This window comes from Aulonocara sp. 'chitande type north' Nkhata Bay, linkage group LG4, assembly GCF_057382095.1.
Source record: "Aulonocara sp. 'chitande type north' Nkhata Bay isolate Kocher_YH1m ecotype deep benthic linkage group LG4, A_spYH_male_GT1.1, whole genome shotgun sequence".
NCBI classification, from domain to species: domain Eukaryota; kingdom Metazoa; phylum Chordata; class Actinopteri; order Cichliformes; family Cichlidae; genus Aulonocara; species Aulonocara sp. 'chitande type north' Nkhata Bay.
The window spans coordinates 7,738,827-7,763,681 of NC_141347.1; the positions used below are offsets into that span (position 1 = coordinate 7,738,827).

The window sequence follows — 24,855 nt, forward strand, 5'->3', positions numbered from 1 at the left end:
AACAAGGCCAGTTACAGGATATCCAGAGCACATGTAGCAGTGCTCTATCAGCCTTTCAGCTGGGTGATAAATATTAAAAACGCCCATCAGACAACAGCAGATACTGCAAGTGTGTGAGGGATGTCCTTTGTTGTGTCAGTGCGTGGAGCACATGAGTCCTGCGTAGATGACATCGCTGCTTCGCGCACTGAAGCCGCAGCTGGAGGAGAGCTGCTGCGTCAGGTTGTAGTCTCGAAGCTCCACTCACGATGCTAAGCAGGCCGTGGGCAACGATGGGCCACGCACTGCTGTGAACAACATTAATCGGCCATACGAGGTGTTCGTTGGATCAGTGTGCACCGAGTCCGCGATGATGTCCTCGTACTACCACCCGGCTAAAGAAGCAGACATGGCGGCCATGACAGAACCGCTGTGCCTGGAGAGAGGTAACGTAGCTAGCAGGGTAGCTAACCCTAACCCTGGAGAGAGGTAACGTAGCTAGCAGATGCAGTGTGTGTGGGAGACGTGCTCGCAGTCTGATTCCACAACAAAGGCGAAACGATGATCGTTGGCTTGTCTGATGCATACAAAGGTACCGATGTACACGTCCCTGGGCCCCGCCTCCGCTCCTACACTGACACGTTTGTTTGCTGTGGTCGGCTTCTTTGGGTTTTACGGCCCCATCTCCTGCGTCTTTAGCGGTATGGAGCTTGGTTGGGCCTAAAATGCTGAGTATCCATCAGCGCATGATCCAGTCGGTGAGGAGGATCGTGTTCGACGTCTGTTAATGCACACAGACCCTAACGACACAAATTAATAATTTAACCACGACACAGTTTAGATGATGTGCGCAGCAGGGGTGACTAGGACGTAACCTTTAGGGGGGCTCGGTCCCCAGTGCCACGCCTACCTCTCAGTTACTGTGAACGCTGCTCGCAGACACGTTCAGTTTTTTAAACTCTTTAATTACAACACCACCTTCAAAAGCAACCCTCCTTAGTGGGATGACCTGTTGTAGTGTCAAAGATAAATAAATTAGCCCATGTTTTCAATATAATACACAGGTTCACACTGGTAAAACTGATCAAACAGCCATGGATGAAGCATCAAAAGTGTGTGGGATACTGTACAGTCTGTGCTACATATACCTGTATACACATATGCTGTGGATCATGGTGGTGACATCGTGCTCTGGGGATGTTTTGCTGCAAGTGCTACTGGTATATTCACACAAAGAGGATGGAGTAACGTCTTCAACTTAACCTCAAGTGAAGAAAACTGGATGTTCCAGCAGGACAGATATTCCAAATACTCATCAAAATTGGTTTTGGAATCATTAAAGCAGCTTAACATCATATCTGTGTAGGTTCTCAGTCATCCAGGTCACGGTAGTCTAAGGAGCTTGGGGAAAAATGTAACTGGACTTCTTTAAGTTTCTTGAAGACGTCTCATCTGAGAAGCTTTGTCAGTTCTAAGACTGGGTGGACAGCCCCAGGTATCTATCCCAGTGGGTGACCCACTATCATGTGCTTCATTACATGAGTCAAGGTGTGAAATGGGTGCTTGGATCCTTAATTAATATTTAATTAAAGGTATAATTCCTCTGTTATCTTCTTCAGTCCCGTGTGCAAACACAGTGCAGTGAAGCTGCTAAACGTTTTGTTTTGGTTTTTATACCTGACCTGTCCAATAGTTTTAAGAAGTAGAATCATCGTCTGACTACTTGGTTGTGTCAAAAATATTTGCTTTGCCGAGAGGAGCGCTATAGACTATAGGCTCCTCATGTTAGTCTTTTTATTTTATATTTACAATATTATCTGAGTGGTTATTATTCTGGAGCTGACGGGGTGAGGGCCTCGTTAGTGAAAGAGACAGGAGGTAACATAAACACATTTTGCAGACCTCTTTCCCCCTTATTTATAAGAATGGTCAAAGAATTTATGATTTCTTTCAGAACTACTTCTTCTGTGAAGACTGCCAATGATCACCCTACTATTAAAACCATATATATATATATATATATATATATATACACACGTACATATACATAAACCCCTCATCGGAGCACTAGGTGAGTGGCTCCAGCAATTTTTTTTCTTTAATCCCCCTCTCGCCCCTGCGGGCGGTTTATCCTTCAAGCTCGGGTCCTCTACCAGAGGCCTGGGAGCTTGAGGGTCCTGCGCAGTATCTTAGCTGTTCCCAGGACTGCGCTCTTCTGGACAGAGATCTCCGATGTTGTTCCCGGGATCTGCTGGAGCCACTCGCCTAGCTTGGGAGTCACCGCACCTAGTGCTCCGATTACCACGGGGACCACCGTTACCTTCACCCTCCACATCCTCTCGAGCTCTTCTCTGAGCCCTTGGTATTTCTCCAGCTTCTCGTGTTCCTTCTTCCTGATATTGCTGTCATTCGGCACCGCTACATCGATCACTACGGCCGTCTTCTTCTGTTTGTCTACCACCACTATGTCCGGTTGGTCAGCCACCACCATTTTGTCCGTCTGTATCTGGAAGTCCCACAGGATCTTAGCTCGGTCATTCTCCACCACCCTTGGGGGCATCTCCCATTTTGACCTCAGGACTTCCAGGTTATACTCGGCACAGATGTTCCTGTACACTATGCCGGCCACTTGGTTATGGCGTTCCATGTATGCTTTGCCTGCTAGCATCTTGCACCCTGCTGTTATGTGCTGGATTGTCTCTGGGGCATCTTTACACAGCCTGCACCTGGGGTCTTGCCTGGTGTGATAGACCCCAGCCTCTATGGATCTTGTACTCAGAGCTTGTTCTTGTGCTGCCATGATTAGTGCCTCTGTGCTGTCTGTCACATCCCCATTGAGTTCCTGATGAAGGCTCTTCTAGGCATTCCAGGATCCAGGTGTGGGGCATCGAGTCATAGGTCTCTTTGTAATCAATCCAGGCAGTGCACAGGTTGGTCAGACTGGTCTTGTAGTCTCAGCTAACTGCTCGATCTACCAGTAGCTGCTGTTCATCTTAGCCACTATGACGCCTGACAGGAGCTTCCACGTGGTGCTGAGGCAGGTTATTGGTCGGTAGTTGGAGGGGACCGGTCCCTCCTGGGGGTCCTTGAGGATCAGGACTGTCTGGCCTTTGGTTAGCCATTCCGGATTTCTCTCTGGTTCATCTGTGCTGCCAGACGCTCATGGAGTGCAGTCAGCTTCTTCAGACAGCAGGCGTGATCCATGTCAGTTTCTGGTGCTGTCCAATACTTTATACTGGAGACCCTGTCTTTGATATATGTCACTGTGATGGTTACTGGACCCTGTTCACATCGTCTAGTAGATCTTCTGAGGGTACTTCATGTAGTCTTGATTAACCATCTACAGAAGATCCAGGTTTCAAGCTTTACCATGATCCTATTTTTCAGGATCAGTGCACTCAACAATCCTTCTTCCATCACACTTGGGGCGAAGTACCCAATCTCGGGTGGGGGTGATGAAATCTCACCCCTTTAAACTCCCTTTCAACAGGAAGGAAACAGGAAGAAACCTCTGGCAGAACCAGACTCAGGGAGAGGCGCCATCTGCCGTGACCGGTTGGGGTGAGAGAAGGAAGACGGGATAAAGACATGCTGTGGAAGAGAGACAGAGATTAATAACAAGTGTGATTCAGTGCAGAGAGGTTCTGGATCTCTGTCCAGAAGAGCGCAGTCCTAGGAACAACAGAGATGCTGTGCAGGACCCTCAAGCTCCCAGGGCTCTGGAAACTGCTCCGTCTACCATTGGTTGATGCGTTGCGCCTCTGGTATTCCTGCCGATTCCTCTCTGTGGCCTGCTCATGTATTGAGCCTTCTGTCTGTTCATCTTAGCCACTATGTTGCCTGACAGGCGCTTCCATGTTATGCTGAGCAGAGATGGGCAGTGACACGTTACTGTAATCCGATTACTTTTTTCAAGTGACGAGTAAAGTAAAAGATTACTAAGGGATCCGCCCCACTCCTGCTAAACAGGTGACAATAGATTTAAGAGCTGCTGAATCTTTGATTTTATTCATTTATTTGCTGAGTTTTACTTGCATCTATTTGAAAGAGTGTAAACACAAAACATTATTTTATTTCATATGCTGGAATATGCAGAACATAGGTTTAAATTAGAGCTGGGCGATAGAACGATAACGATATGTATCGCGATATAACTTTTACTCGATAGAGAAATTAAACTATTGCGATAGACCTCGCCGCTCTTGTCCTCTTAAAAAAAAAAAAAAAAAAAAGGTCAGCCAATCCAAATTAAGTAGCGCAGAGCCGAACCAATCACAGCCGCAGCGTCACGTCGCGTGACTTGTTACGTACAGCACAAGTGCCAAGCCGCACGTGTGTTTGTTTGGGAAGCAGCCAGCGGGTAATGGAGGAAATGAGTGTGCCGACTAGAAAAATCAACCGAGCGTGACCGAAGAGAAAACAGATGATGGTTCCAACGCCGGAGAGATTGTCGAACGGAAGAGCCATAGAAGTTCCGTAGTGTGAAGGTATTTCGGCTATTTCAAGTCTGACGAAAAACAGAGTAGCGCGCACTGTAAATTGTGCCGAAAGCAAGTCTGGAAATACAATAAACTGGTGCATGCGTCACACTGTGCGCCACGTTATTGTTTCGGTGAAATGAATTTCTACAATACTGTTAATTCTACTCTCTGCAGTGTTTAAATGCTTACATATACACACAGTTACTGTCCGTCCACACATACGACTCGGTTCTGCTTCTATGCCCCAGCTTTGTTTACTTTTTCCCACCGAGGCTTCTAGACTTCTGATTGGCCAACATTTCTGCACGGTTAGGAATCTAGCGCCACCTGCTGCTTTGGCATGTTCATAGCAGCGTTTTCCTTCATTTCTGCCTTTATGTGTGGACGGGATTCTTTTTTAAAACGAAAACGGAAAATCTCCGTTTTCAAAAATACCCGTGTACGTGTGGACGTAGCCTCAGTCTCTGACTGGAAGCGCTGATTCGTCATTCGGCTTTTGTCAGACTAAAGTAACTGTTAAAACTGTTTGAAAAGCTCAGCTATACAACAAGGAGAGATTGAGAATTTCCTTTTAGTTCTCAGTTTATTTGATATTGACAAAAGTTAGTCAGTTTTGTCTGTTCTTCTGTAAAACAAACTAAGATTTATTTTTAGAATTAATATTTTGTTTCTAAGTGGAATTGACAATTTAGTCTGTTTCATTTGTTCTATTTTGAAACTTAAACGCTTTAGCGGCTGCCTTTAGTGTAGTTTACAATATTTGCCTTTATTTATCTGAAAAAGTCTCATGTTCCTTAAGTACATCTACCCTGTTGAACTTATTATGGGAAATAAATATTTAAATAAAAACAAGCTGCTGATTATTTCACATTTTACTTGTGAGCAACAGCACATTTAAATCTTACAAATATAGTTATTTGGCTTATATCGTGATAGATATCGTTATCGCCTGAAATGAAAAAAACATATCATGATATGAAAAAATCTCATATCGCCCAGCTCTAGTTTAAATGGTAAATTTCTTCATGTGAAAGACTGTAACATATAATTAAATTTTTGCTTGATGCAATGTGCATGAAGTTAAAAGATTAAAACTAATAAAACAATTTTTAAAAAGAGACTTTTCCATTTGATTCAATTTGATATGATGATTATGCAGAAAAATAGAGTTGGGCTGAAAGGTCTGTCGCTTTATTACGTATTCAGATTAGGTATCATGTTTTTAAAAAGTAATAAGTAAATAAGTAATCTCAGAGTGACGCTGAAAAACTAGTTCATGCATTTATTACTTCCAGGCTGGACGACTGTAATTCATTATTATCAGGAAGTCCTAAAACCTCCCTGAAAAGCCTTCAGCTGATCCAAAATGCTGCAGCAAGAGTCCTGACAGGGACTAGAAAGAGAGAGCAGATTTCTCCTGTTTTGGCTTCCTGTTAAATCCAGAATTCAAAATCCTGCTCCTCACATACAAGGTCTTAAATAATCAGGCCCCGTCCCCTGCTGTTGTGATTTGGTACTGTAAAAATAAAATTGAATTGGTATTTGATAAATGGGAAATGTAAAGCTTACATGTGAGTCCTTGTGTTTTTAAATTAGGTTTATACATGTGATGTGTCTGTTCATATGGAGAAATCTGCTGAGAAGCAAAATAGGCTGTTATTTAAGTGTTGCTTGCAGGATGAACAGGTTAGCTTGCTGTACTGTGATGGCTCTACACTAAAGAACAGCGTGTGACGGGTGCACAGTACCTGTGGTGCTTATGGTCAGAGTTAGGTTACATCAAGTGTAGCAGGGATTAGTTAAGCTGATGATGGTGAGATTCATTCCACCTTCATGCTAACTTTATATCATCTAGTATAAAAACAGCATGAGCAGTGTACTGTCAAACATCTGCGTACGTCTTGTTCAGTTCGGTCGTGTAAGTCCACAAAGAGCAGTAAAACTCAGAGCAGCAGCAGCATGTAGCTACTGGAGCGCTCAAAAGAAAGTGTAGTGATTTGTAATTCTTTTCCCCGTACACTAGTTTGTGTACTTAAGTAGAGAATGTGTGTGCCTTTGCCACCTGTGTTACAGTAGGGGTGAATCATGCCAGGGCCTGGTGCCATGTACCAACTCTTCATGCTTCAGGCCTCGTCCAAAATGCTCCATATTCACATTTTCCAGTAGAGCTTCAGAGGGTTTAACATCGTGTTGGTAATCACCCCAGGAGGGTCCACGTTTCCAGTTTAGCCATGATCCTTCCTCTTGGTGGGATCATGGCCTTTAAAAGGCCGAATGTGGATTCATTGTCCTTTTCTGTCAGGTAGTCTCCCGCCATCATGGCCTGGGGTGCTTTTTCCTTCAGTGGAGCTTCAGGAGGTGCAGGGGCGTCAAACAGCTGCTGGCTGTGTCCAGATGTTGCAGAGAGCGTCCCTCATGACTGAGGGCCCTCGTCTGTGTGGTAACCACTGGGTTTATCAACAGGACAATGCTACAGTACACAATGCTGCAGGACAAGAGACTTCTTCTAGGACAATAACATCACCCTGTTGGACCATCCTGTGTGTTCCCCTGATCCAAATCCAACTGAGAACCTTTGGGGATGGATAGAAAGGCAGTAGATGCCTTCATGCGGCCGTCTTCACCACTTGGAGAAATGTTCCCACTCACCTCATGGAAATGCATCCTGTGACTGTGGGAGGGTCTGTAGTGTCCACAGACAGTGTTGTGTTGCTGTGTTGTTAATCCTGGCTTGTGTGTGTTGTGGGTTAGATGTATGCAGGGTGATCGAGCTGCTGGACCGGCTGCAGCGGACTGGTGAGCTGCCTCCTCCCAAACTGCAGGCCCTGCAGAGAGTCCTACAGAGCAAATTCTGCGCTGCCATCAGAGAGGTAAAGTGCCACGGCCCTTTTAAAAGAATGTTTAATAATCGTTTTCCTAATGTCCGGTGCATAAAGTGAGCATTGTCACGTCCTCACAGTCTGTTTAAAAGCAACTCTTTTCATTTAATCATCTCAGACTTTTTTAAATGACCCATGTGAGAACATGTGCACTTTCTTCCTTTCTTTTTGGACATTTTTGTCTTTATTGAATGGTGGCGCAGTGGAGATGGACGATACGCAGTAAAGACCGTGGATTGGACTCTGACCTGGGCCTCAGCACACTGGCCGTACAGCCTTCAGTAGAGATTAGTACATGAGCTGCTCTGCCTCCTGAGCTGCAGCCACATATTTAGCCTCCAATCAGTGAAAACTACACTTTAAGTTTGAGGCCATTTACTAAAATCTGATGCTGAACGAGCAACCAGCCACCACGCTGGCGTTCTTGGCAACACTTGCATTTAAAAAGTTAAGTTAGATAACTAATGACTGTAACAACTAATGACTTAATGAATAACTAAATAGTAAAGAAGATAACAGAAAGTAAATAAGTGTGAGCCTTGAAGCTGTTATCAAAGACTGACTGAAAGCACATGGTGCAGTTTCTTATATTTAGCTAATAATAGAATTTATCATGGATGTTTGCAGTGTTATCCATTGTCTGTGTATCTACTGCACTGTGTGATGCTACATCCCCATTACACTCCAGTCTGAGCCACCTTTGTTCTGCTTTGTTGTCCTTAGGTTTATGAGCAGCTCTATGACACTCTAGACATTGTTGGAGGACCAGAGGTGCGAGCACAGGCAACAGCCAAGGTATTACAAATGACAAAGCAGCTTTATGTTAGAGATTTGGGCTGTTTGTGATTGCAAACCACAGCAGTGTTGTAGTTCTTAGACTACGACGCTCTGCTAATGCCACTACACACACTGTAGTGGCATCTTTAGTCAAAGTGGGAAAAATCTGACTACACATTGGAATATTTAACTGTACTGAGCAGACACTGAGATACTGAGAACAGTGCAGTATGCATTTGTTAAACTGATAAATATGTTTTAACAAAAGTAGTACAGTTAAATGGGATTAACAGTGCAGCACTCCTGCAGTGCTGGAATATGGTGACCGCTGTCATAAATGGACTGATTCTTATACAGCGCTTTTCTACTCACAGCTATACAACAGGCCTCATTCACCCAGTCACACAAGCACTTCCTTCTATACTTAAGTGCAAACTAATCTACATCCACACTCCGATGGATGCATTGGTGAGCAACTTGGGGTTAGTATCTTGCCCAAGGATATTTGGCATGTAGACTAGGGGAAGCCAGGGATCGAACCAGCAACCTTCCAGTCAGTGGCTGATCTGCTCCACCGCCTGAGCCACAGCCACCCCATAAATGAAAGGTTTGCACCAGAGTGGCAGAGTGTGGAATTTGTTTTTGCTCAAAACAAGTGAAGATGTAGTGATCGTGCATCTCCCACTGAAACAGTAGGATGCATAGTTGAAGGGAATCTTGAAATGCTACAGATGAATGCAGCGTTTAATACATGAATTTGCACTGAAGAATACCACCTGGCATCCTTCCAGAGTTTGCCTCTGACGGATATCTTTGTCTCCTTAAGCCTTTGACCTCTAAAAGCCTGTCACGGTGCCATGTGAGGACGAATGCTCGGCTGGTTAGCCGGCTCCACAGTGTGCTCTTCCTGACGTCTACTTTCAGCAGTTTGAAATGCTGAGCAACTTCATGTTTTGTGTCCTTACTCTCTCTGTCTGGGTTTTTTCTTCCTTTGTTTCCCTTTCCTTTCCTCTTTTCTGGCAGCTTTTGCAATCAGAATTTACTATTGTTAGAAACATATTTGCATTTCTACCACACATGCTCTCTATCCGATTGTTAAGTGATGACGTGACGAATCCTACTTCCGGGCCTAAAGTAGTCTGCGTTTAATATGGCTTTTGTGTTGTTAACATGTTTAATGTTTTGTATTTTCTTCTATTTGATCTCAAAAAGCTCCTAAAACAGTCAGTGATCACTGTTGACCTCCCTCGGCTTTTATTACCGCTAATCATTTATTTAAGCTCAGTTTTTAAAACCTTAGGATGTAGCTACAGCCCAGCCCATGCAGCAGTATATGAATGACTAACCTCGTATTGTGGATGGATTATCTCAGTTGTTCTCCTGGCTGAAGTTTGGTCCTTTTACAGCATCCTGCCATGCGATTACATTTGTTCCTGACCACCGAGAACACTCACGTTAACTTTTATCGAGTGGAAAAAAAGTTAGCTTGTTTATATTATGCTAACATAGCTGTGTCGCTAGCAGTCACGTAGCACATCATTATATACCAGCTAGCCCAACTTCAGTAACCCTACAAACGTCACTGCTGTTTAGTTTTCTGTCTTCATTTATGTTGGAAGTGATAGCAGAGCTGTACATTTTAATTTGTTTCCAAAACCCCGCAGTCAGGACATGCTATATTGTATTTAGATAGAAGCTAGCGAGCTAACTCCCTGCTAACTTCTAACTCCGTTAAATGTCATAAATTCCGTTTTCATGGATGCCTGGATGTTAAACTCAGTTGTTACACCTGGTAGAGCAGAACGCTGATCATTTTATTAAAGATGAAAGACTTTAGACAGTTTTTCAACTCTCAGTAATGCCACAGTGATCGTTTGATATATGGACCTGCAGCGGAGTTTAGGCCCAGACACGGCTAGTGACGTCAGACTGAACAACCGGATAGGCTCCTTTTTGTGCTGTTTGTTTTTCATTATTTATTTTAGTATATTTGATCTATTTATTAGGGCTGCACGATTTTGCATAAAATGAGAATCACAATCTTTTGGCTTAGAATTGAGATCACGATTTTCTCACGATTTTCTTTTCCAGTATAAATATTTATTGCACTTATTAACTGCACATCAACTTCGTAACAGTTGAGACTGAACATAAAAACAATAAATAAACATAAAAACAACAAATGTCTCACATTTTGTCGTTGCCGAAAATGTACTGCTTGAAATTCCGTCTCCACCGTTGCTCGACGCTGCGTGTACAGAGCAGGTAGTGCAACAATAGAAAAATAGTTGGCACTGTGTAGCGTTTGTCTAGGGTGTTGATCATTTTCCTAAATCCCTCGTTTTGTACAGTGTTGATGGAGCCATATCTTTGGTCAGGTGATAAGTGATAGCCTCCGTAATTTCTTTGTGCCTGCGGGAGTTCGACGTGTATAGGAAAGCGCTGTATAAGGTTCCGTTATTGATGTTTGGGTGGTTGACCGGGACGGATTTTCTCCAGTCACTTTCTCGTCATCCCTGACGTGCTCTCCGTTGTTTTTTCCCTGCTAATTGACCCTGTGCATGAGAAAATGCTAACTTCCTGGTTTGAGACCGGATGTGGGGTTGTACATTTCCGGTAGCTTTACTTTGCGGTCAATCGCTACTGTGAAGATATCCTCCAAAATCATGTCCAAAACTCGAAAACGGAAAGATGGCGTTAAGTTACAAAGAGCAGAAGGTGGGAACACTCACCGCTGTTGTGTCATAAAAAATCTAATGATCAATTTTGACGTTTAAAGCGTTTAGATCGATCAGTTGTTTACATCGCTCAACACAAGCAGAACTGCATCACTGCAGCAGACGACACATCGTCCACATTCAGAATCACATCTTTGTATAGTGACGGGTCTTATGATTTAAACAGGCAAATGTTCAGCATTCAAACTACAGGTGAACAATAGTCAAACCAGATGTTTCCCTGTTATGTTGATATCAGCTAGTCAAGTACACACCTACACAGCATGTTAACAAACCGTGAAAAAAGCCACACAAAAAATGAATGATTGCTGGTAACGGTTTCTATACATTATTATTTATGAAGGGTATGTTGTGACTTACCTTCAAAATTACAGCGGTCCCTCGCTATAACGTTCACCTTTCACCTCGCTGTTTCACAGATTTTTTTAGTGCAAGTTTGCACGTTTTTTTATGTCACATTGTGTCCTGATCGCTGCAGACGATCTCCGTGACGTCTCTCCTGTACAGTACAGAATCGCTGCATCGATCGCTGGCAGTGTGACTCTGAAGTGTAGTACTGTATGTCCACGATGTCCACGAAACGTTTTGCACTGTCAAAAAATAAAATTGGCTCCTTGATTTCACCTCTCGCTGGTTATTTTTAGAACATAACACCCGCGATAAACGAGGGACAGCTGAGAAATATAACATTTGAATCCATTTTCTCTTTTGTTCTGAGGCGCGGGGAAAATATCGACAAGTCGATGAACATCAGAATCAGAATCAGAATACTTTATTCATCCCGAGGGAAATTAGGGGTTACAGCAGGCAGCACGCTAATGGCGCATGCGCACTCACAAAGGAACCTTCTGACCAACTTTACACAAACATCATTTACAGATATATTGGGTAAATGCCCGAGACATCTATAGAAATGTAAATCGCTGCTTGATTCATTCATTTGCTTAACTTGTTTTGGACCGTAAACAAGGCGTGAATAGGACACCGGAAACAAAGCTCCCCACAGGAGTTTCTGCACCGGAAGTAGCACATGCTAACGTGCACACAGTCAATTTTAGCAGCCAGCTTCTGTATCACGTGGTATAAGGCTCCGTCCTTGTCATTTGTTGAGCAGGAAGAGTGAGCGCTTGTTTCCGTGCAGATTACGTCCCGGATCAAAATGCGGTACAATCGTCGTCGTCTTCTTTTTTTTTTGTAAATCGTTGTCATTTGGAAATGAGATCGCACATAAGTATGAATTGAGATCGCGATTTTCTAACGATTAATCGTGCAGCCCTACTATTTATGCATTTTTATTAAAATTATGTATATAATTCAGTTCTATTCGGTTTTATGTCTATAGAGCCAAATCACAAAAATAGTTGCCTCAAGGTGCTTTATACTGTAAGGTCGAACCTATAGATACAGAGAAAAACCCAACAATCATATGACCCCCTATGAGCAAGCACTTTGGTGACAGTGGGAAGGAAAAACTCCCTTTTAACAGGAAGAAACCTCCAGCAGAACCAGGCTCAGGGAGGGGCGGGGCCATCTGCTGTGATTGGTTGGGGTGAGAGAAGGAAGACAGGATAAAGACATGCTGTGGACTTTATGAGTTACTCAGATTGTCTATAAACAGGCCCACATTTAACACTACCACTGTGGGAAAATAGCTTGTTTTGTATTGCATCCTTTGAATGCAGCATATGTTTGTCCTCCCACCTGTGTACTGTCAGATCCTCTGTTTTGTGTAACAAATAGAGGTAACTGGAGATGTGATGTGAAATAGAACTTGTTGTTTTGCTCATCATGTGGTTTCCTCTCTGATTAGGCCACAGTGGCAGCCTTTGCAGCCAGTGAGGGGCACGCCCACCCAAGGGTGGTAGAACTGCCCAAGACAGAAGAGGGACTGGGCTTTAACATCATGGGTGGAAAAGAGCAAAACTCTCCCATCTATATCTCAAGAGTCATCCCTGGAGGAGTGGCTGACCGCCAAGGTGGGCTGAAGAGAGGAGACCAGCTACTTTCTGTCAATGGTGTGGTAAGAGGATCACAGAAGCCCACTTACAACCTGCTGAGGAGAGGTGCACACAGCGTGAAGACCAGAAGCAGTCACTGAATCCTGGAATTATTTTAAAAGTGTTAACTACAAGTATTTATCCAGTTTCAAGACCCCATTTAAAACCATTGTCTGTAGAATTTGTAAATCCAAAAATAACACAAGAACATTTCTTCATATACGGCACATTTACACTTTGTTTTTAGGTCAGGCGCATCAACAGTCACATTTATTATCATTTCTAGTTCATTTTGTACTTTATGTATGTTCAGTAGAACATCTACATAAATATACAGCATCAGTATATTATAATTGATATAAATAATTGATACTGTTTGATACTAATTGATTCGTTTAGCCTACCTGTTGGCCTGGATAAGGTGTTGCAGGGGTCAGGTGCAAAGTGTGTTGGGTGGGGTTCGGGGGCCATTCCTCCTGTCAGGTCCCTCCAGATCTCACTGTTGTTCCCACTGGGACAATGGGACGACAGACTCAATACTCTGAGGACCTCCTTAAGCCCACTGATGCGTCTCCTGTAGAAGCAAAGGCTGGGGACAGGAGAGACGACTCGTCCATCACTGAGGTGGTTAAACACCTCCGTGGTGGCTGGGCCTCTGGGGTGGATGAGGTTCACCCTGAGTTCCTAAAGGTGTGGATGGTGCAGTGTTTGTTATGCTGACATGCTGAGAAAGATGTAGAGCAGGGGTGCTCACACTTTTTCCGCATGTGAGCTACTTATAAAATGACCAAGTCAAAATGATCTACCCACTACAAAAATCCAAAACATATACTTATTTATAAATATATTGAGGATTCTTTATATCTACAATGTATATACATGCATAACCGCAATATCCAATATTTCACAACACAATTAACTATGTAAATTTTTTGTCATTACCTGAGTTTACTCTGATGACTTGCACTGAATTGAATCAGCCAGGGATGCATAGTCCGGACAGTAGCTGCTGACGGCCAGGTTTAAGAGAAAAAACCGAGAGCTAAAAATTGGAGTTAACTCGCTGACTAGCTTGTCAGTTTTACTACGCTTCGCGCCGCTGTTTGCGCATGCGCAGCGACCTAAGCGTCAGAAAAAATCTGCTGTCATCTGACTGGCTTCCCTGTATCAATCAAGTGACGGGATGGATGATAGGCTGGCATCTATTTTTTTTAATGCCATGCGATCTACCAATATTACCTTTGCGATCGACTGGTCGATCGCGATCGACGTATTGAGCACCCCTGATGTAGAGGATCTGTGCAACAGCTTTAAATTATTCCTAAATGCAGTGGAGCAACTTAAAAGACTGCTCTTAACCTATAATCTCTATCTCGTTCACTCACCTTATCCAACATTGATAGTGAAGGTGTTAAAGATCCTCCATCAGTCACTTTAATATGACTCAGATGTAACCATAAGAACAGGTTACTGGCACCCTGAGAGGTAGAACTGGCTGCCTGCCCACATCACTGGGAGGTTGGAGAGGTACTCTAGCCATACGTGACAAGAGATGTGAAAACATGAGAGTGTATCCATCTCTCTAAAATGAAGGAATACTGTAGAAGTGCATGTCAGTGCATCGTCATAGCTGAAACAGGTTAGCACTGTCCTTTCACTCCTGGAAAGTGTTGATAAGAAGTCATTCTTGTTTCTCTCTTCTGAACGGAGCAGCTTCTGTCCCCTTCCAGAACAAAATGAGTGGGTGTGCATCAGAAGTTAATGAGGGTGATCTCTGTGTGTACAGCTTACCAGGGCAACCCTCGGAAAAACCCACAACCTATTCCAGTCGCTGTCAAACCACTTAAGGGTAGAGGGGAGGTCATCAGACGTTCACTTTATGGGTAAAGAGTAAACGTAGTCGGAAGAAACGGCTTCTTGTAGCATGTCAGACTTTTGCTTTGTGTTGGTCTTCATGCAGAGTGTTGAAGGTGAGCACCATGAAAAGGCTGTTGAGCTGCTGAAGGCTGCACAGGGATCAGTCAAGTTGGTGGTCCGCTACACCCCGAAGGTGCTGGAGGAAATGGAGGCTCGCTTTGAGAAGATAAGGAGCGCCCGGAGACGACAGCAGCACACCAGCTACTCGTTAGTCTGCAGTCAGCATGTTTGTATGTGGTGTGCACCCATACATATAATCATATGTTTGGATACACACTGCTGTTATCCTGAGTGTGGCAACTAGTCAGCTGACCATTGTCAAGGACAGTGGGCAGTTTTTCTGTGTTTACACAATACACCACCAGTGTAAATAAAAGAGATAATTTGCGCATCTAATAAACTCTTAGATTTTATTCACAGAACACAAAATACATCTCAAATGTTTAAAATTAGATGCATATGAGATTGAATTTAATTCAGTGGACTTTTATTTAAACAGCGACAAATCACAATAACATGAAGACAATAATACAGCAAAAAACCCAACAATCATATGACCCCCTATGAGCAGCACTTTGGCGACAGTGGGAAGGAAAAACTCCCTTTTAACAGGAAGAAACCTCCGGCAGAACCAGGCTCAGGGAGGGGCGGGGCCATCTGCTGTGATTGGTTGGGGTGAGAGAAGGAAGACAGGATAAAGACATGCTATGGAAGAGAGACAGAGGTTAATAACAGATATGATTCAATGCAGAGAGGTCTATTAATACATAGTGAGTGAAGAAGAAACACCCAGTGCATCATGGGAATCCAAGTAGGCCTGCAGAGCGAGAGCGAAGTGCTCTAATAGGGTGATATGGTACTACAAGGTCATTAAGATAAGATGGGCCTGATTATTTAAGACCTTGTATGTGAGGAGCAGGATTTTGAATTCTGGATTTAACAGGAAGCCAAAACAGGAGAAATCTGCTCTCTCTTTCTAGTCCCTGTCAGGACTCTTGCTGCAGCATTTTGGATTAGCTGAAGGCTTTTCAGCGAGTTTTTAGGACTTCCTGATAATAATGAATTACAGTCGTCCAGCCTGGAAGTAATAAATGCATGAACTAGTTTTTCAGCGTCACTCTGAGACAGGATATTTCTAACTTTAGAGATGTTGCACAAATGGAAGAAAGCAGTCTTACATATTTGTTTAATATGTGCGTTGAAGGACATGTCCTGGTCAAAAATGACTCCAAGGTTCCTCACAGTGTTACTGGAGGCCAAGGTAATGCCATCCAGAGTAAGAATCTGCTTAGATACCATATTTCTAAGCTTTTCAGGGCCGAGTACAATAACCTCAGTTTTATCTGAATTAAGAAGCAGAAAGTTAACGGCCATCCAGGTCTTTATGTCTTTAAGACATTCCTGCAGTTTAACTCATTGGTGTGTGTTATCTGGCTTCATGGACAGATAGAGCTGGGTGTCATCTGCATAGCAGTGTAAATGTATGCTATGTCTTCTAATGATGCTGCCTAAGGGAAGCATGTATAATGTAAACAGAATTGGTCCTAGCACTGAACCCTGTGGAACTCCATAATTAATCTCAGTGTGTGAAGAGGACTCTCCATTTCCATGAACAAACTGGAGTCTATTAGATAGATATGATACAAACCACTGCAGCACAGTACCTGTAATACCTACAGCATGTTCTAATTGCTCTAATAGGATATTATGGTCGACAGTATCGAACGCTGCACTGAGGTCTAGCAGGACAAGCACAGAGATGAGTCCACTGTCAGAGGCCATAAGAAGATCATTTGTAACCTTCACTAAAGCTGTTTCTGTGCTGTGATGAGCTAGGGCTGCTCAATTAATCGAATTTTAATCACGATTACGATCTGGGCTTTCAACGATCATTAAAAATGACTGAGCTGATTATTAGCCCCTCCCTCATGCTTTACTCTCGCGCTGCTCCGTGTGGTAAATCAAGCGTTCCGCTCTCCATTTCCAACACACGTCACAACAATTAAGAGGACCCGAGGGAAGCTCGGAAAGCTAAGCAGAAGTTATTTGGAGAGGAGAGTGACTGCCGTTGGTTGAAAAGAGGTAAAAAAAACTTCAGTGGTGTGGAAACATTATGGGTTCAGTCAGACGTGGATCAAGTAGACACAGTGTGTAAACTTTGCTACGGTGTCGTAGCTGCACCACAGAGCAACACTGCAAAGTTCACTAAACATAGATGTTTACATTTCTCATTTATTTCTTATATTGCAAACATTTGCACTGTTATCAGTATTTGCACTATTTTATATTATTTTTTAAAGTCATTATTCAATACATTGTTATTGTTAACCCTTTAAAGACGGTCAGAGCAGCACGCTCCGTTTTGTGTAACTATTTTTAAATCCCTGTAGAACCGGAACCGCGTAAGCTAGCGCAATATTTGTTTTGCATATGAAACCGGAGGAGTTGTACTTACATCTTATGCCATCAGCTTGTCCTCGGTCACAGTTTCCTTCCACATGAAGCTTTGCAAAAATCGCATAAAAAGCACTTGCAGGAACAAAAACATAATACTCCAGAAACACGCTTTGCCGATCCATCAGCTGTTCTTAACACTTCCCACATTGAAAAAGACGTCAACGCGAACTATCGCATTTCCTGCCCGAAACCGGAAGTGACGTCATTTTCGCGGAAAATGTAGTTTTTTACTTGTAGGCCTTAAAAGCCTATACTGGTGTTTTTATAAGTCATGTTTGACTCTATACTTTTCTGAATAGTTGCTGGGATGCTTAGAACTCGAATTGCACTGCTGGAAATAGTTTATTTTGATGCTGTTTTCTTTGCAAATTTGCATCATAGGATTGTTTTTTTGTTTTTCCTGCAGTGTATAAAAATTGCTGTATCTCCAAAATAAAACTATGAAGACACTCAAAATAAATTTCCTGTTGTTGTAAACTACTTTTTGCAACTTTTTTGTATTTAAAGTTTTGAGGGATAAGCCTCATAAATTTCTCCAAGTAGAAATATATGTAAAAAAACAAAAAACAAAAACGATTTTCAATTTTTTTTGTAGTTTATTGCACTTTTTTGCAATTAATGTAATTACTATGGACTTAATGCATACATATTATTAAAATATGGGCTATAACAGTTGTATAGCAACTTGAAATGCTCCCACAAATGGCACTACAACATGTAAAAAAATAATATAAGCTCTGGCGGACTTGGTTCTATGGTAGGTCTTAAAGGGTTAAATAAATATCGTCAAATAGGGCTGGGCCATATTATACCGTTCACGGTAATACCGGTATAATGTTAGGCAACGATAGGAAAATGAAATATCGCGATAGAATGGGAGTAAAACGCGCATGCGCAGTGCCTTTGTTTTCATACGCACATGGCCGATTGTTGAGGAACCAGAATTGGTTTGTAAAAATGGTGCAACTTCCATGATGTGGAACTGGTTTGGTGTTTGTCCGTCAGATACACAACAAAGCACATTTTTTTGCAGAACATGCAAGCGGCCGTTGTTATTGTCGTATTTGTCGGACTAAGATGCTCTTAAATCTGGGAGTAATCTGGGTCCCAAACTCTGTATATTTGACTTCAGGTCAAACAACACTGCAGCATCACTGAGAGTTGAAAACTGTCTAAATGATTTCATCTTTAATAAAACGATCAGCATTGCTGCTTTACCAGGTGTAACTATAAAGTTTAACTTCCAGGCATCCATGAAAACAAAAGTTATTACATTTAACGGAGTTAGAAGTTAGCAGGAAGCTAGCGGAAGTAGCTCGCTAGTTTCGCTAGTTACCTAAGCATGATATAGCGCATGTTCTGACTGAGAGATTTCTGAAAAAATTCAAACGTACAGCTCTGCTATCACTTCCAACATAAATGAAGACAGGAAACTAAACAGTGGTGACGTTTGTAGGGTTACTGAAGTTGGGCTAGCTGGTATATAATGATGTGCTACGTGATCGCTAGCGACACAGCTATGTTAGCATAACATAACAGTGAAGCTGGAGGACGAACACTAACATTTTTCCACTTATAAAAGTTAACGTGAAGGTTCTTCATGGTTAGAGACAAATGCAATCGCATGGCAGGGTGCTGTAAACGGACCAAACTTCAGTCAGGAGAACAACTGAGATAATCCATCCACAATACGAGGTTAGTCATTAATATACTGCAACAACATGGGAATAGATCAACTGCCAGAGAATTCAACATTAATGAATCAATGGTACAGAAGTGGAGGAAGCAAGAAGAATGAGTTTAATAAAGTTTGATTTATCTGACTGCTTTGTTTCGCTTAATGTGCCTTATAATCCTGTGCACCTTATGGTGCGAAAAATGCGTACTGCACACTGCAGTTTAATGTTGCAAAGCACCTCTTTTTAACTTCAGTGGATATTATACATGGTTATGCTCAGGATATGTCAGCCCATTTCTACTGGAAATGCCTTTGGGTTAAACTTTCAGCAAGGAATTTGCATTTGCACTGATAAATTTTTTATAAAGCTTTAGTGTACATAAAAACCAGCTTCTTGTTTACGTGAAAATAAATGGAAGGTTGTCTTTTTGCGCTAGTAATGTTGTGGAGTTGTATTTTGTCTCGCATCAATTATATCGTCAGTTATATCGTTATCGCAAATTTTCAAATATATATCGTGATAAATATTTTTGGCCATATCGCCCTGCTCTATCGTCAAATAATCGAGATCTCAATTTCAGTGAAAATAATCGTGATTATCATTTTTGCCATAATCGAGCAGCCCTATGATGAGCTCTGAAACCTGACTGAAACTCTTCAAATAAACCATTCCTCTGCAGATGATCTGTTATCTGTTTGACAACTACTCTTTCAAGGATGTTTGATATAAAGGAAGGTTGGAGATTGGCCTATAATTAGCTAAGACTGCTGGGTCTAGAGATGCTTTTTGAGTAAAGGTTTAACTACAGCCAGCTTGAAGGCCTGTGGTACATAGCTGATCATTAGAGATAGGTTGATCATATTTAAGATTGAAGAATTAATTAATGGCAGGACTTCTTTGAGCAGTTTTGTAGGAATGGGGTCTAAAAGACACGTTGATGGTTTGGAGGAAGTAATTATTGAAGTTAACTCAGAAAGATCAATTAGAGAAAAAGAGTCTAACTTAACATCAATGGTACTAAGAGTAGCTGTAGATAATATTACATCTGTGGGATGATTACTGGTAATTTTTTCTCTAATGATAAAAATGTTATTTGTGAAGAAGTTCATGAAGTCATTACTAGTTAACGTTAAAGGGATGGTTGGCTCAACAGAGCTCTGACCGTTTGTCAGCCTGGCTACAGAGCTGAAGAGAAACCTGGGGTTGGTCTTATTTTCTTCAATCAGTGATGAATAGTAAGATGTTCTGGCTTTGCAAATTGTTTATGTTTAAGTTGTTTGTTGCTGGTTTTTAGTTTGTTTTTTGTCTGTTTGGGAGCTGACACAGTCTCTATGGAGATGGGTTTTTGGGGGGGTAGCAGGAGGAGAGAAGCTGCAGAGAGGCGTGTAAGACTGCAACTCTGCTTCCTGGTCCCAACTCTGGATAGTCATATTTTGGGGGGTTTAATAAATTTGTCCATATTTCTAGAAATGAGAGCTGCTCCATCCAAAGTGGGATGGATGCCGTCTCTCCTAACAAGACCAGGTTTCCTCCAGAAGGTTTGCCAATTATCTATGAAGCCCACATCGTTTCTGGGACACCACTCAGACAGCCAGCAATTTAAGGAGAACATGCGGCTAAACATGTCACTCCTGGTCTGATTGGGGAGGGGACCAGAGAAAACTACAGAGTCCCACATTGTTTTGCAAAATGCAATACCAGTCAGGGTAATGACCTCAGTGTGTTATCCAATCGGTCTGCCACATGTGATAACACCACTGTCTTTGTTAATCTATTAAACATTCAGACACTTATGAGCAACAACCATCTAATCCAGCATCTCCTCACCAACCGTAAGTTAGACTTTCCCAGCTTAACTGAGACATGGCAACAACCCCATGACTTCTCCCAACTCATTGATCCCACTTCTCTGAGGGTTGTTTACATCTGCGCAGCTTGTGGAACTGGGCAGGCAGGAGACATACCAGTAATGTTTGGCTAGAAGTGGAAGAATGTGGGCATGGGGAGATGGGAGTGGGTCAACTAAGCCTGTCAGAGGTTTCATGTGTCTGCCTGGGAGCAGGTCAGCAGTGACTTAGCGCACATACAACCCATCTGCACCAATTACATGTTGGCTAAAATAACACAAACACTTTATTTTCTTTTAGAAATGATTAAGCTACCTAACACTCGGAAAGGCAAGCCGTTTCCTTCATGTGGACTTGGACTGGACTCAGCTTTTTGTCAGACTTGGGAACCATGCAGTCTTTTGATGTCACATTTTCGGATTGCCTTGGATTGCTTGGAACCCAGCAGAGTAGGTACTAAAAAAGTACCTGGTAACATGTGCTGTGACCTAGTGGAAAACCCTAAAAACATCAAGCCGACCTGAGTAGGTACTAATGAAAAAGGGCTACAAATCTTGCAGGAGCAGGTTGGTTGCTGATGCTGAGGCAGGTGGCTAAAAATTGACAGGGGGTCCCAAGAATGCTAGCAGGATGGAGGGTACAACTGATGTTAGTAACAAAATTAAGGCTGGAGTGAACCAGTGGAAAAGTTTTAACATCGTTAAGAACCAAGAAGGTAAAGAGCTGGACTTGTGAGAAGTGTGGCAAAGTTCTTGTATTTCATAGTTTCACATCGCTGCTGTTCAGTGACATCTACCTGTGTGTTTTACACTGGCAGGATGAAAGCTTTCAAAGTACAGACTGCTGCATGCATTTGTGATCTGGATGGAAAAAGCACGAGTTAATAATAATAGGTTTAAATGAGCCGCCACTGGCAGCCAGATTGAAAAAATCGTCCTGCACAGGGCTCTAGTGCAGAATGGTCCAGCCAATGCCCCCAACCTCCTCCCCACTACCCCTCTGTTGAACTTCTGCCAAAGATCTTGCAGACTGAGACATTTCCAGCACACCCACACTATATGTTTGGGCAAGTCAGGCCTTTCCAACATCCTCCCTTTCAACAAAACCAAATAATTTCCTCCCATTTATGTAGTGGAAATGTCAACAAGCGCTGTGTGGCAGGCAGGAGTTGGACCCAAAATGCAGGCTCTCAGACTCGAGGGATGAACTCAAAATCACAGCTTTATTGGCTGGCAAGGAAGATGCATACAAAACAAAGCCACACTGGGAACTCTAAGTTCAAGAAAACACAGGGAGCGAGTAACACAGCAATGAGAGACGACGCGACACTGACTCAGAGAAACACAGGACTTAAATACACTGGGAAATAACGAGGGGAATGAGACACAGGAGGGGAGCACAGCTGGGAGAAATCAGACATAACCAGACGAAAGGGAAGCGAAACTCAATACATTCACGTAGGACACAGACCTTCAAAGTAAAACAGGAAATGTAACACAGACGCAGACTGACTAGGGGAGACAGAGCAACTAAGAAACACAGAGACCAACATAAAAGAGGCACAGAGGGCGGCTACTAAACACTCAGAAAACTAACCAGAATACAAGAAACCCAAACTAAGATACTAGACTATAGAACAAACTGAGGCAACAAAGACAACTTAGAACATGCAACATAACACAAAAACCCTGAGACACAAGAAACTCACAACACTGGGTCAGGAGCTCCAGGATCCTGACAGGAAATGTCCTAGAAAACTACCAAAGATAACACAATCTGGGAGGAATAAAATAACTTCAAAGCTGTTGTGACAGAATAAAGAACCCACGCACAGCACTGTAAATTGTCTTTATTTCCAGACTGTTGTTGTGGCAGCGGTCCAGCTGCCCTCCTCGTTCTTCATGCCACACACAGATCTCTCTTCTAGTCTCGGTCATTGTGTCCCCAAGACACTTCACCCGTTGCCTACTGGTGATGGCCAGAAGGGCCGATGGTGCAATGTGGCAGCCTCGCTTCTGTCAGTCTGCCCCAGGGCAGCTGTGGCTACAACTGTAGCTGCCTCCACCAGTGTGTGAATGGGTGGATGACTGGGTGTGTAAAGCGCTTTGGGATCCCTAGGGGGGACTAGTAAAAGTGCTATACAAATACAGGCCATTTACCATAGCTGTGGAGAGTCTTAAGGTCATATCGACACGCCCTGACAAAGGGGGATCATTCCCCGTACATATGGGAAACGGAGTGGTGAGATAGTCTGTGATAGAGAACTGGTGGCAGTAGATGGCTACCCCTCCTTGAGCCCATTTCTGCGGATGTTTGTTGTTGGAATGGAAATGTTCCTGTTCCTACTGTCACCAGCGCTTGCTCATAGTCAAATACGATGTCCATCTGAAACACGAATGTCCAGATACCAAGTACAAATGGAGCTTAAAGGATCGGTTACTGGATGCTTTTTTCCTTATTTTTCTCATGCAACATGTCAAAGAATTACATATGTATCAAGTAAGCAGTTGGTGTATGACGAAGATACTATAGGTGGCACAAATTGATCCATCCCTCCATTTCAGGGGCAGCAGTCTAAGCAGAAATGCCCAGAATCCCTGATCCCCACACACCGGAATATCTCCAACATGTCCTGGATCTACCCTGTGACAACAACATAGCTGCTTAGATAAACCTGAATAACAAATAGGGTCTGGCTGATAGACTGTGTAGCTGTGGTCATATATCACCATGTAGGTTAATGCATTCTTTCACCTTCCACAGATCTCTAGAATCCAGAGGCTAACCAGCCCAACGCCTTCATCTGATTTATCATCCAGACCTCCCGATTCTTCTGCTCCAGCAGAAAGAAAGACCATGGATGGAAGCAAAGAAGTAGTCAACCAACAGCTGTTACCTGAGCTGAAGCATTGAAACCTGCAGTTTAGGATCCTCGTGCCACTTTCTTAGACAAATGAAAAATCTGAGCTAGCTTGTAGTCAGAACGTGCCTGTAAATTTCTTTTCCCAGAGTGATGTCTTCCTGAGCATCCTGTTACATACGGCCAAATATTCTCTCTGGTGTGTAGCTTAATCAGAATCTAAACTGCACATTCTCAAGTGTTTTATAGTACACTGCATTTCTGATTAGAGTCCACATTCTGCAGTAGACCTCGGTAGCAGAAAAAACATTTCCCAGGATAGACCCAGATAGAAGGCTAAGTGTTGGCATTTGTGAATGGCTTGTTCCATTTTGTGAAATTGTTGACATTTTTTTGTATTTTATTTTTTGTCTCTATATTTATTGGCAAATTTCCCATGAATTAAAGTCAGTGTAAAATGAATATTCTTGCATTAGTATTCTTTTATACTGCGTAGTGCTCACACGCACAATCCTCCCATAACACAAGTTTGCAGTCTCACATAATTACACAATCTAGAGCCAGTTTCTTGGAATGCCGACAGACCTGATCATTTCTTCCCAGCGCTTGTTTCCATCCCTGCTAACCTCATTTCTTCAGGGCTGCCTTTACTACCCTTAATGATTTCATGGTACAGTAATTCTTTTTTTTTTTTTTTTGCCTGTCCCGTTTGGCTCTTTTGCATCAGAATTGTTGTCTAAAGGCAAAGAAAGATGCCCAACGGATTTACTTTACCAAATTGACCATCCCAGCCTTGCCGTAATGGTCCATTTGATTCACCTTTTATTGTTTATTTTATTTTCACTTACTGAATACGGGACAGACTTGACTGGGGGAAAGAAGGGGAGAAAGAAAGAGGGAAAGAGAAACAGCTGAGAAGAGGGACGGGGGAGAAGGGCAAAAGACAAAAACCAACAGAATGAGCAGAGAAAAAAAATGCATATATCAATCACCTGGATCACCTGCTGAGAAAGAAAAAAGAAAGCAAGCAGAAGAGAACAAGAGTAATAGAATAAACAACATCACAATGATATATGGGAATATGACAGTAAATACTAAATATTAAACATTATTGTGCAGCACATAAGATCAACAGAACACAGTGTGCTTTGAGGTAGGAGCCAAAAAGGGTGTAGTTTGTGGGTGTGATCACCCGTGTGTACACCTGTGAGCATGGACGCGCTTGTTTTTTTAAAAGGTTCCTT

At 42.7% G+C, this 24,855-nt stretch overlaps 1 protein-coding gene across 2 annotated transcripts; it reads left to right on the forward strand.

Moving 5' to 3' along the window:
* Positions 1-133: 133 nt before the first annotated feature.
* Positions 134-24,634, forward strand: lin7b (lin-7 homolog B (C. elegans)). Of its 2 annotated transcripts, none has more exons than XM_086288209.1 (6): positions 134-425; positions 7,212-7,330; positions 8,063-8,134; positions 12,665-12,874; positions 14,812-14,998; positions 23,515-24,634. In XM_086288209.1, the coding sequence occupies exons 1-6, from the start codon at positions 350-352 to the stop codon at positions 23,520-23,522; spliced, it is 672 nt and encodes a 223-aa protein (XP_086144335.1). In that variant the 5' UTR covers positions 134-349; the 3' UTR covers positions 23,523-24,634. The 2 variants fall into 2 exon arrangements, with proteins under 2 accessions (XP_086144335.1, XP_086144337.1); XM_086288211.1 differs by having other exon boundaries at positions 140-425; positions 14,812-14,975.
* The last annotated feature ends 221 nt before the right edge of the window (positions 24,635-24,855 follow it).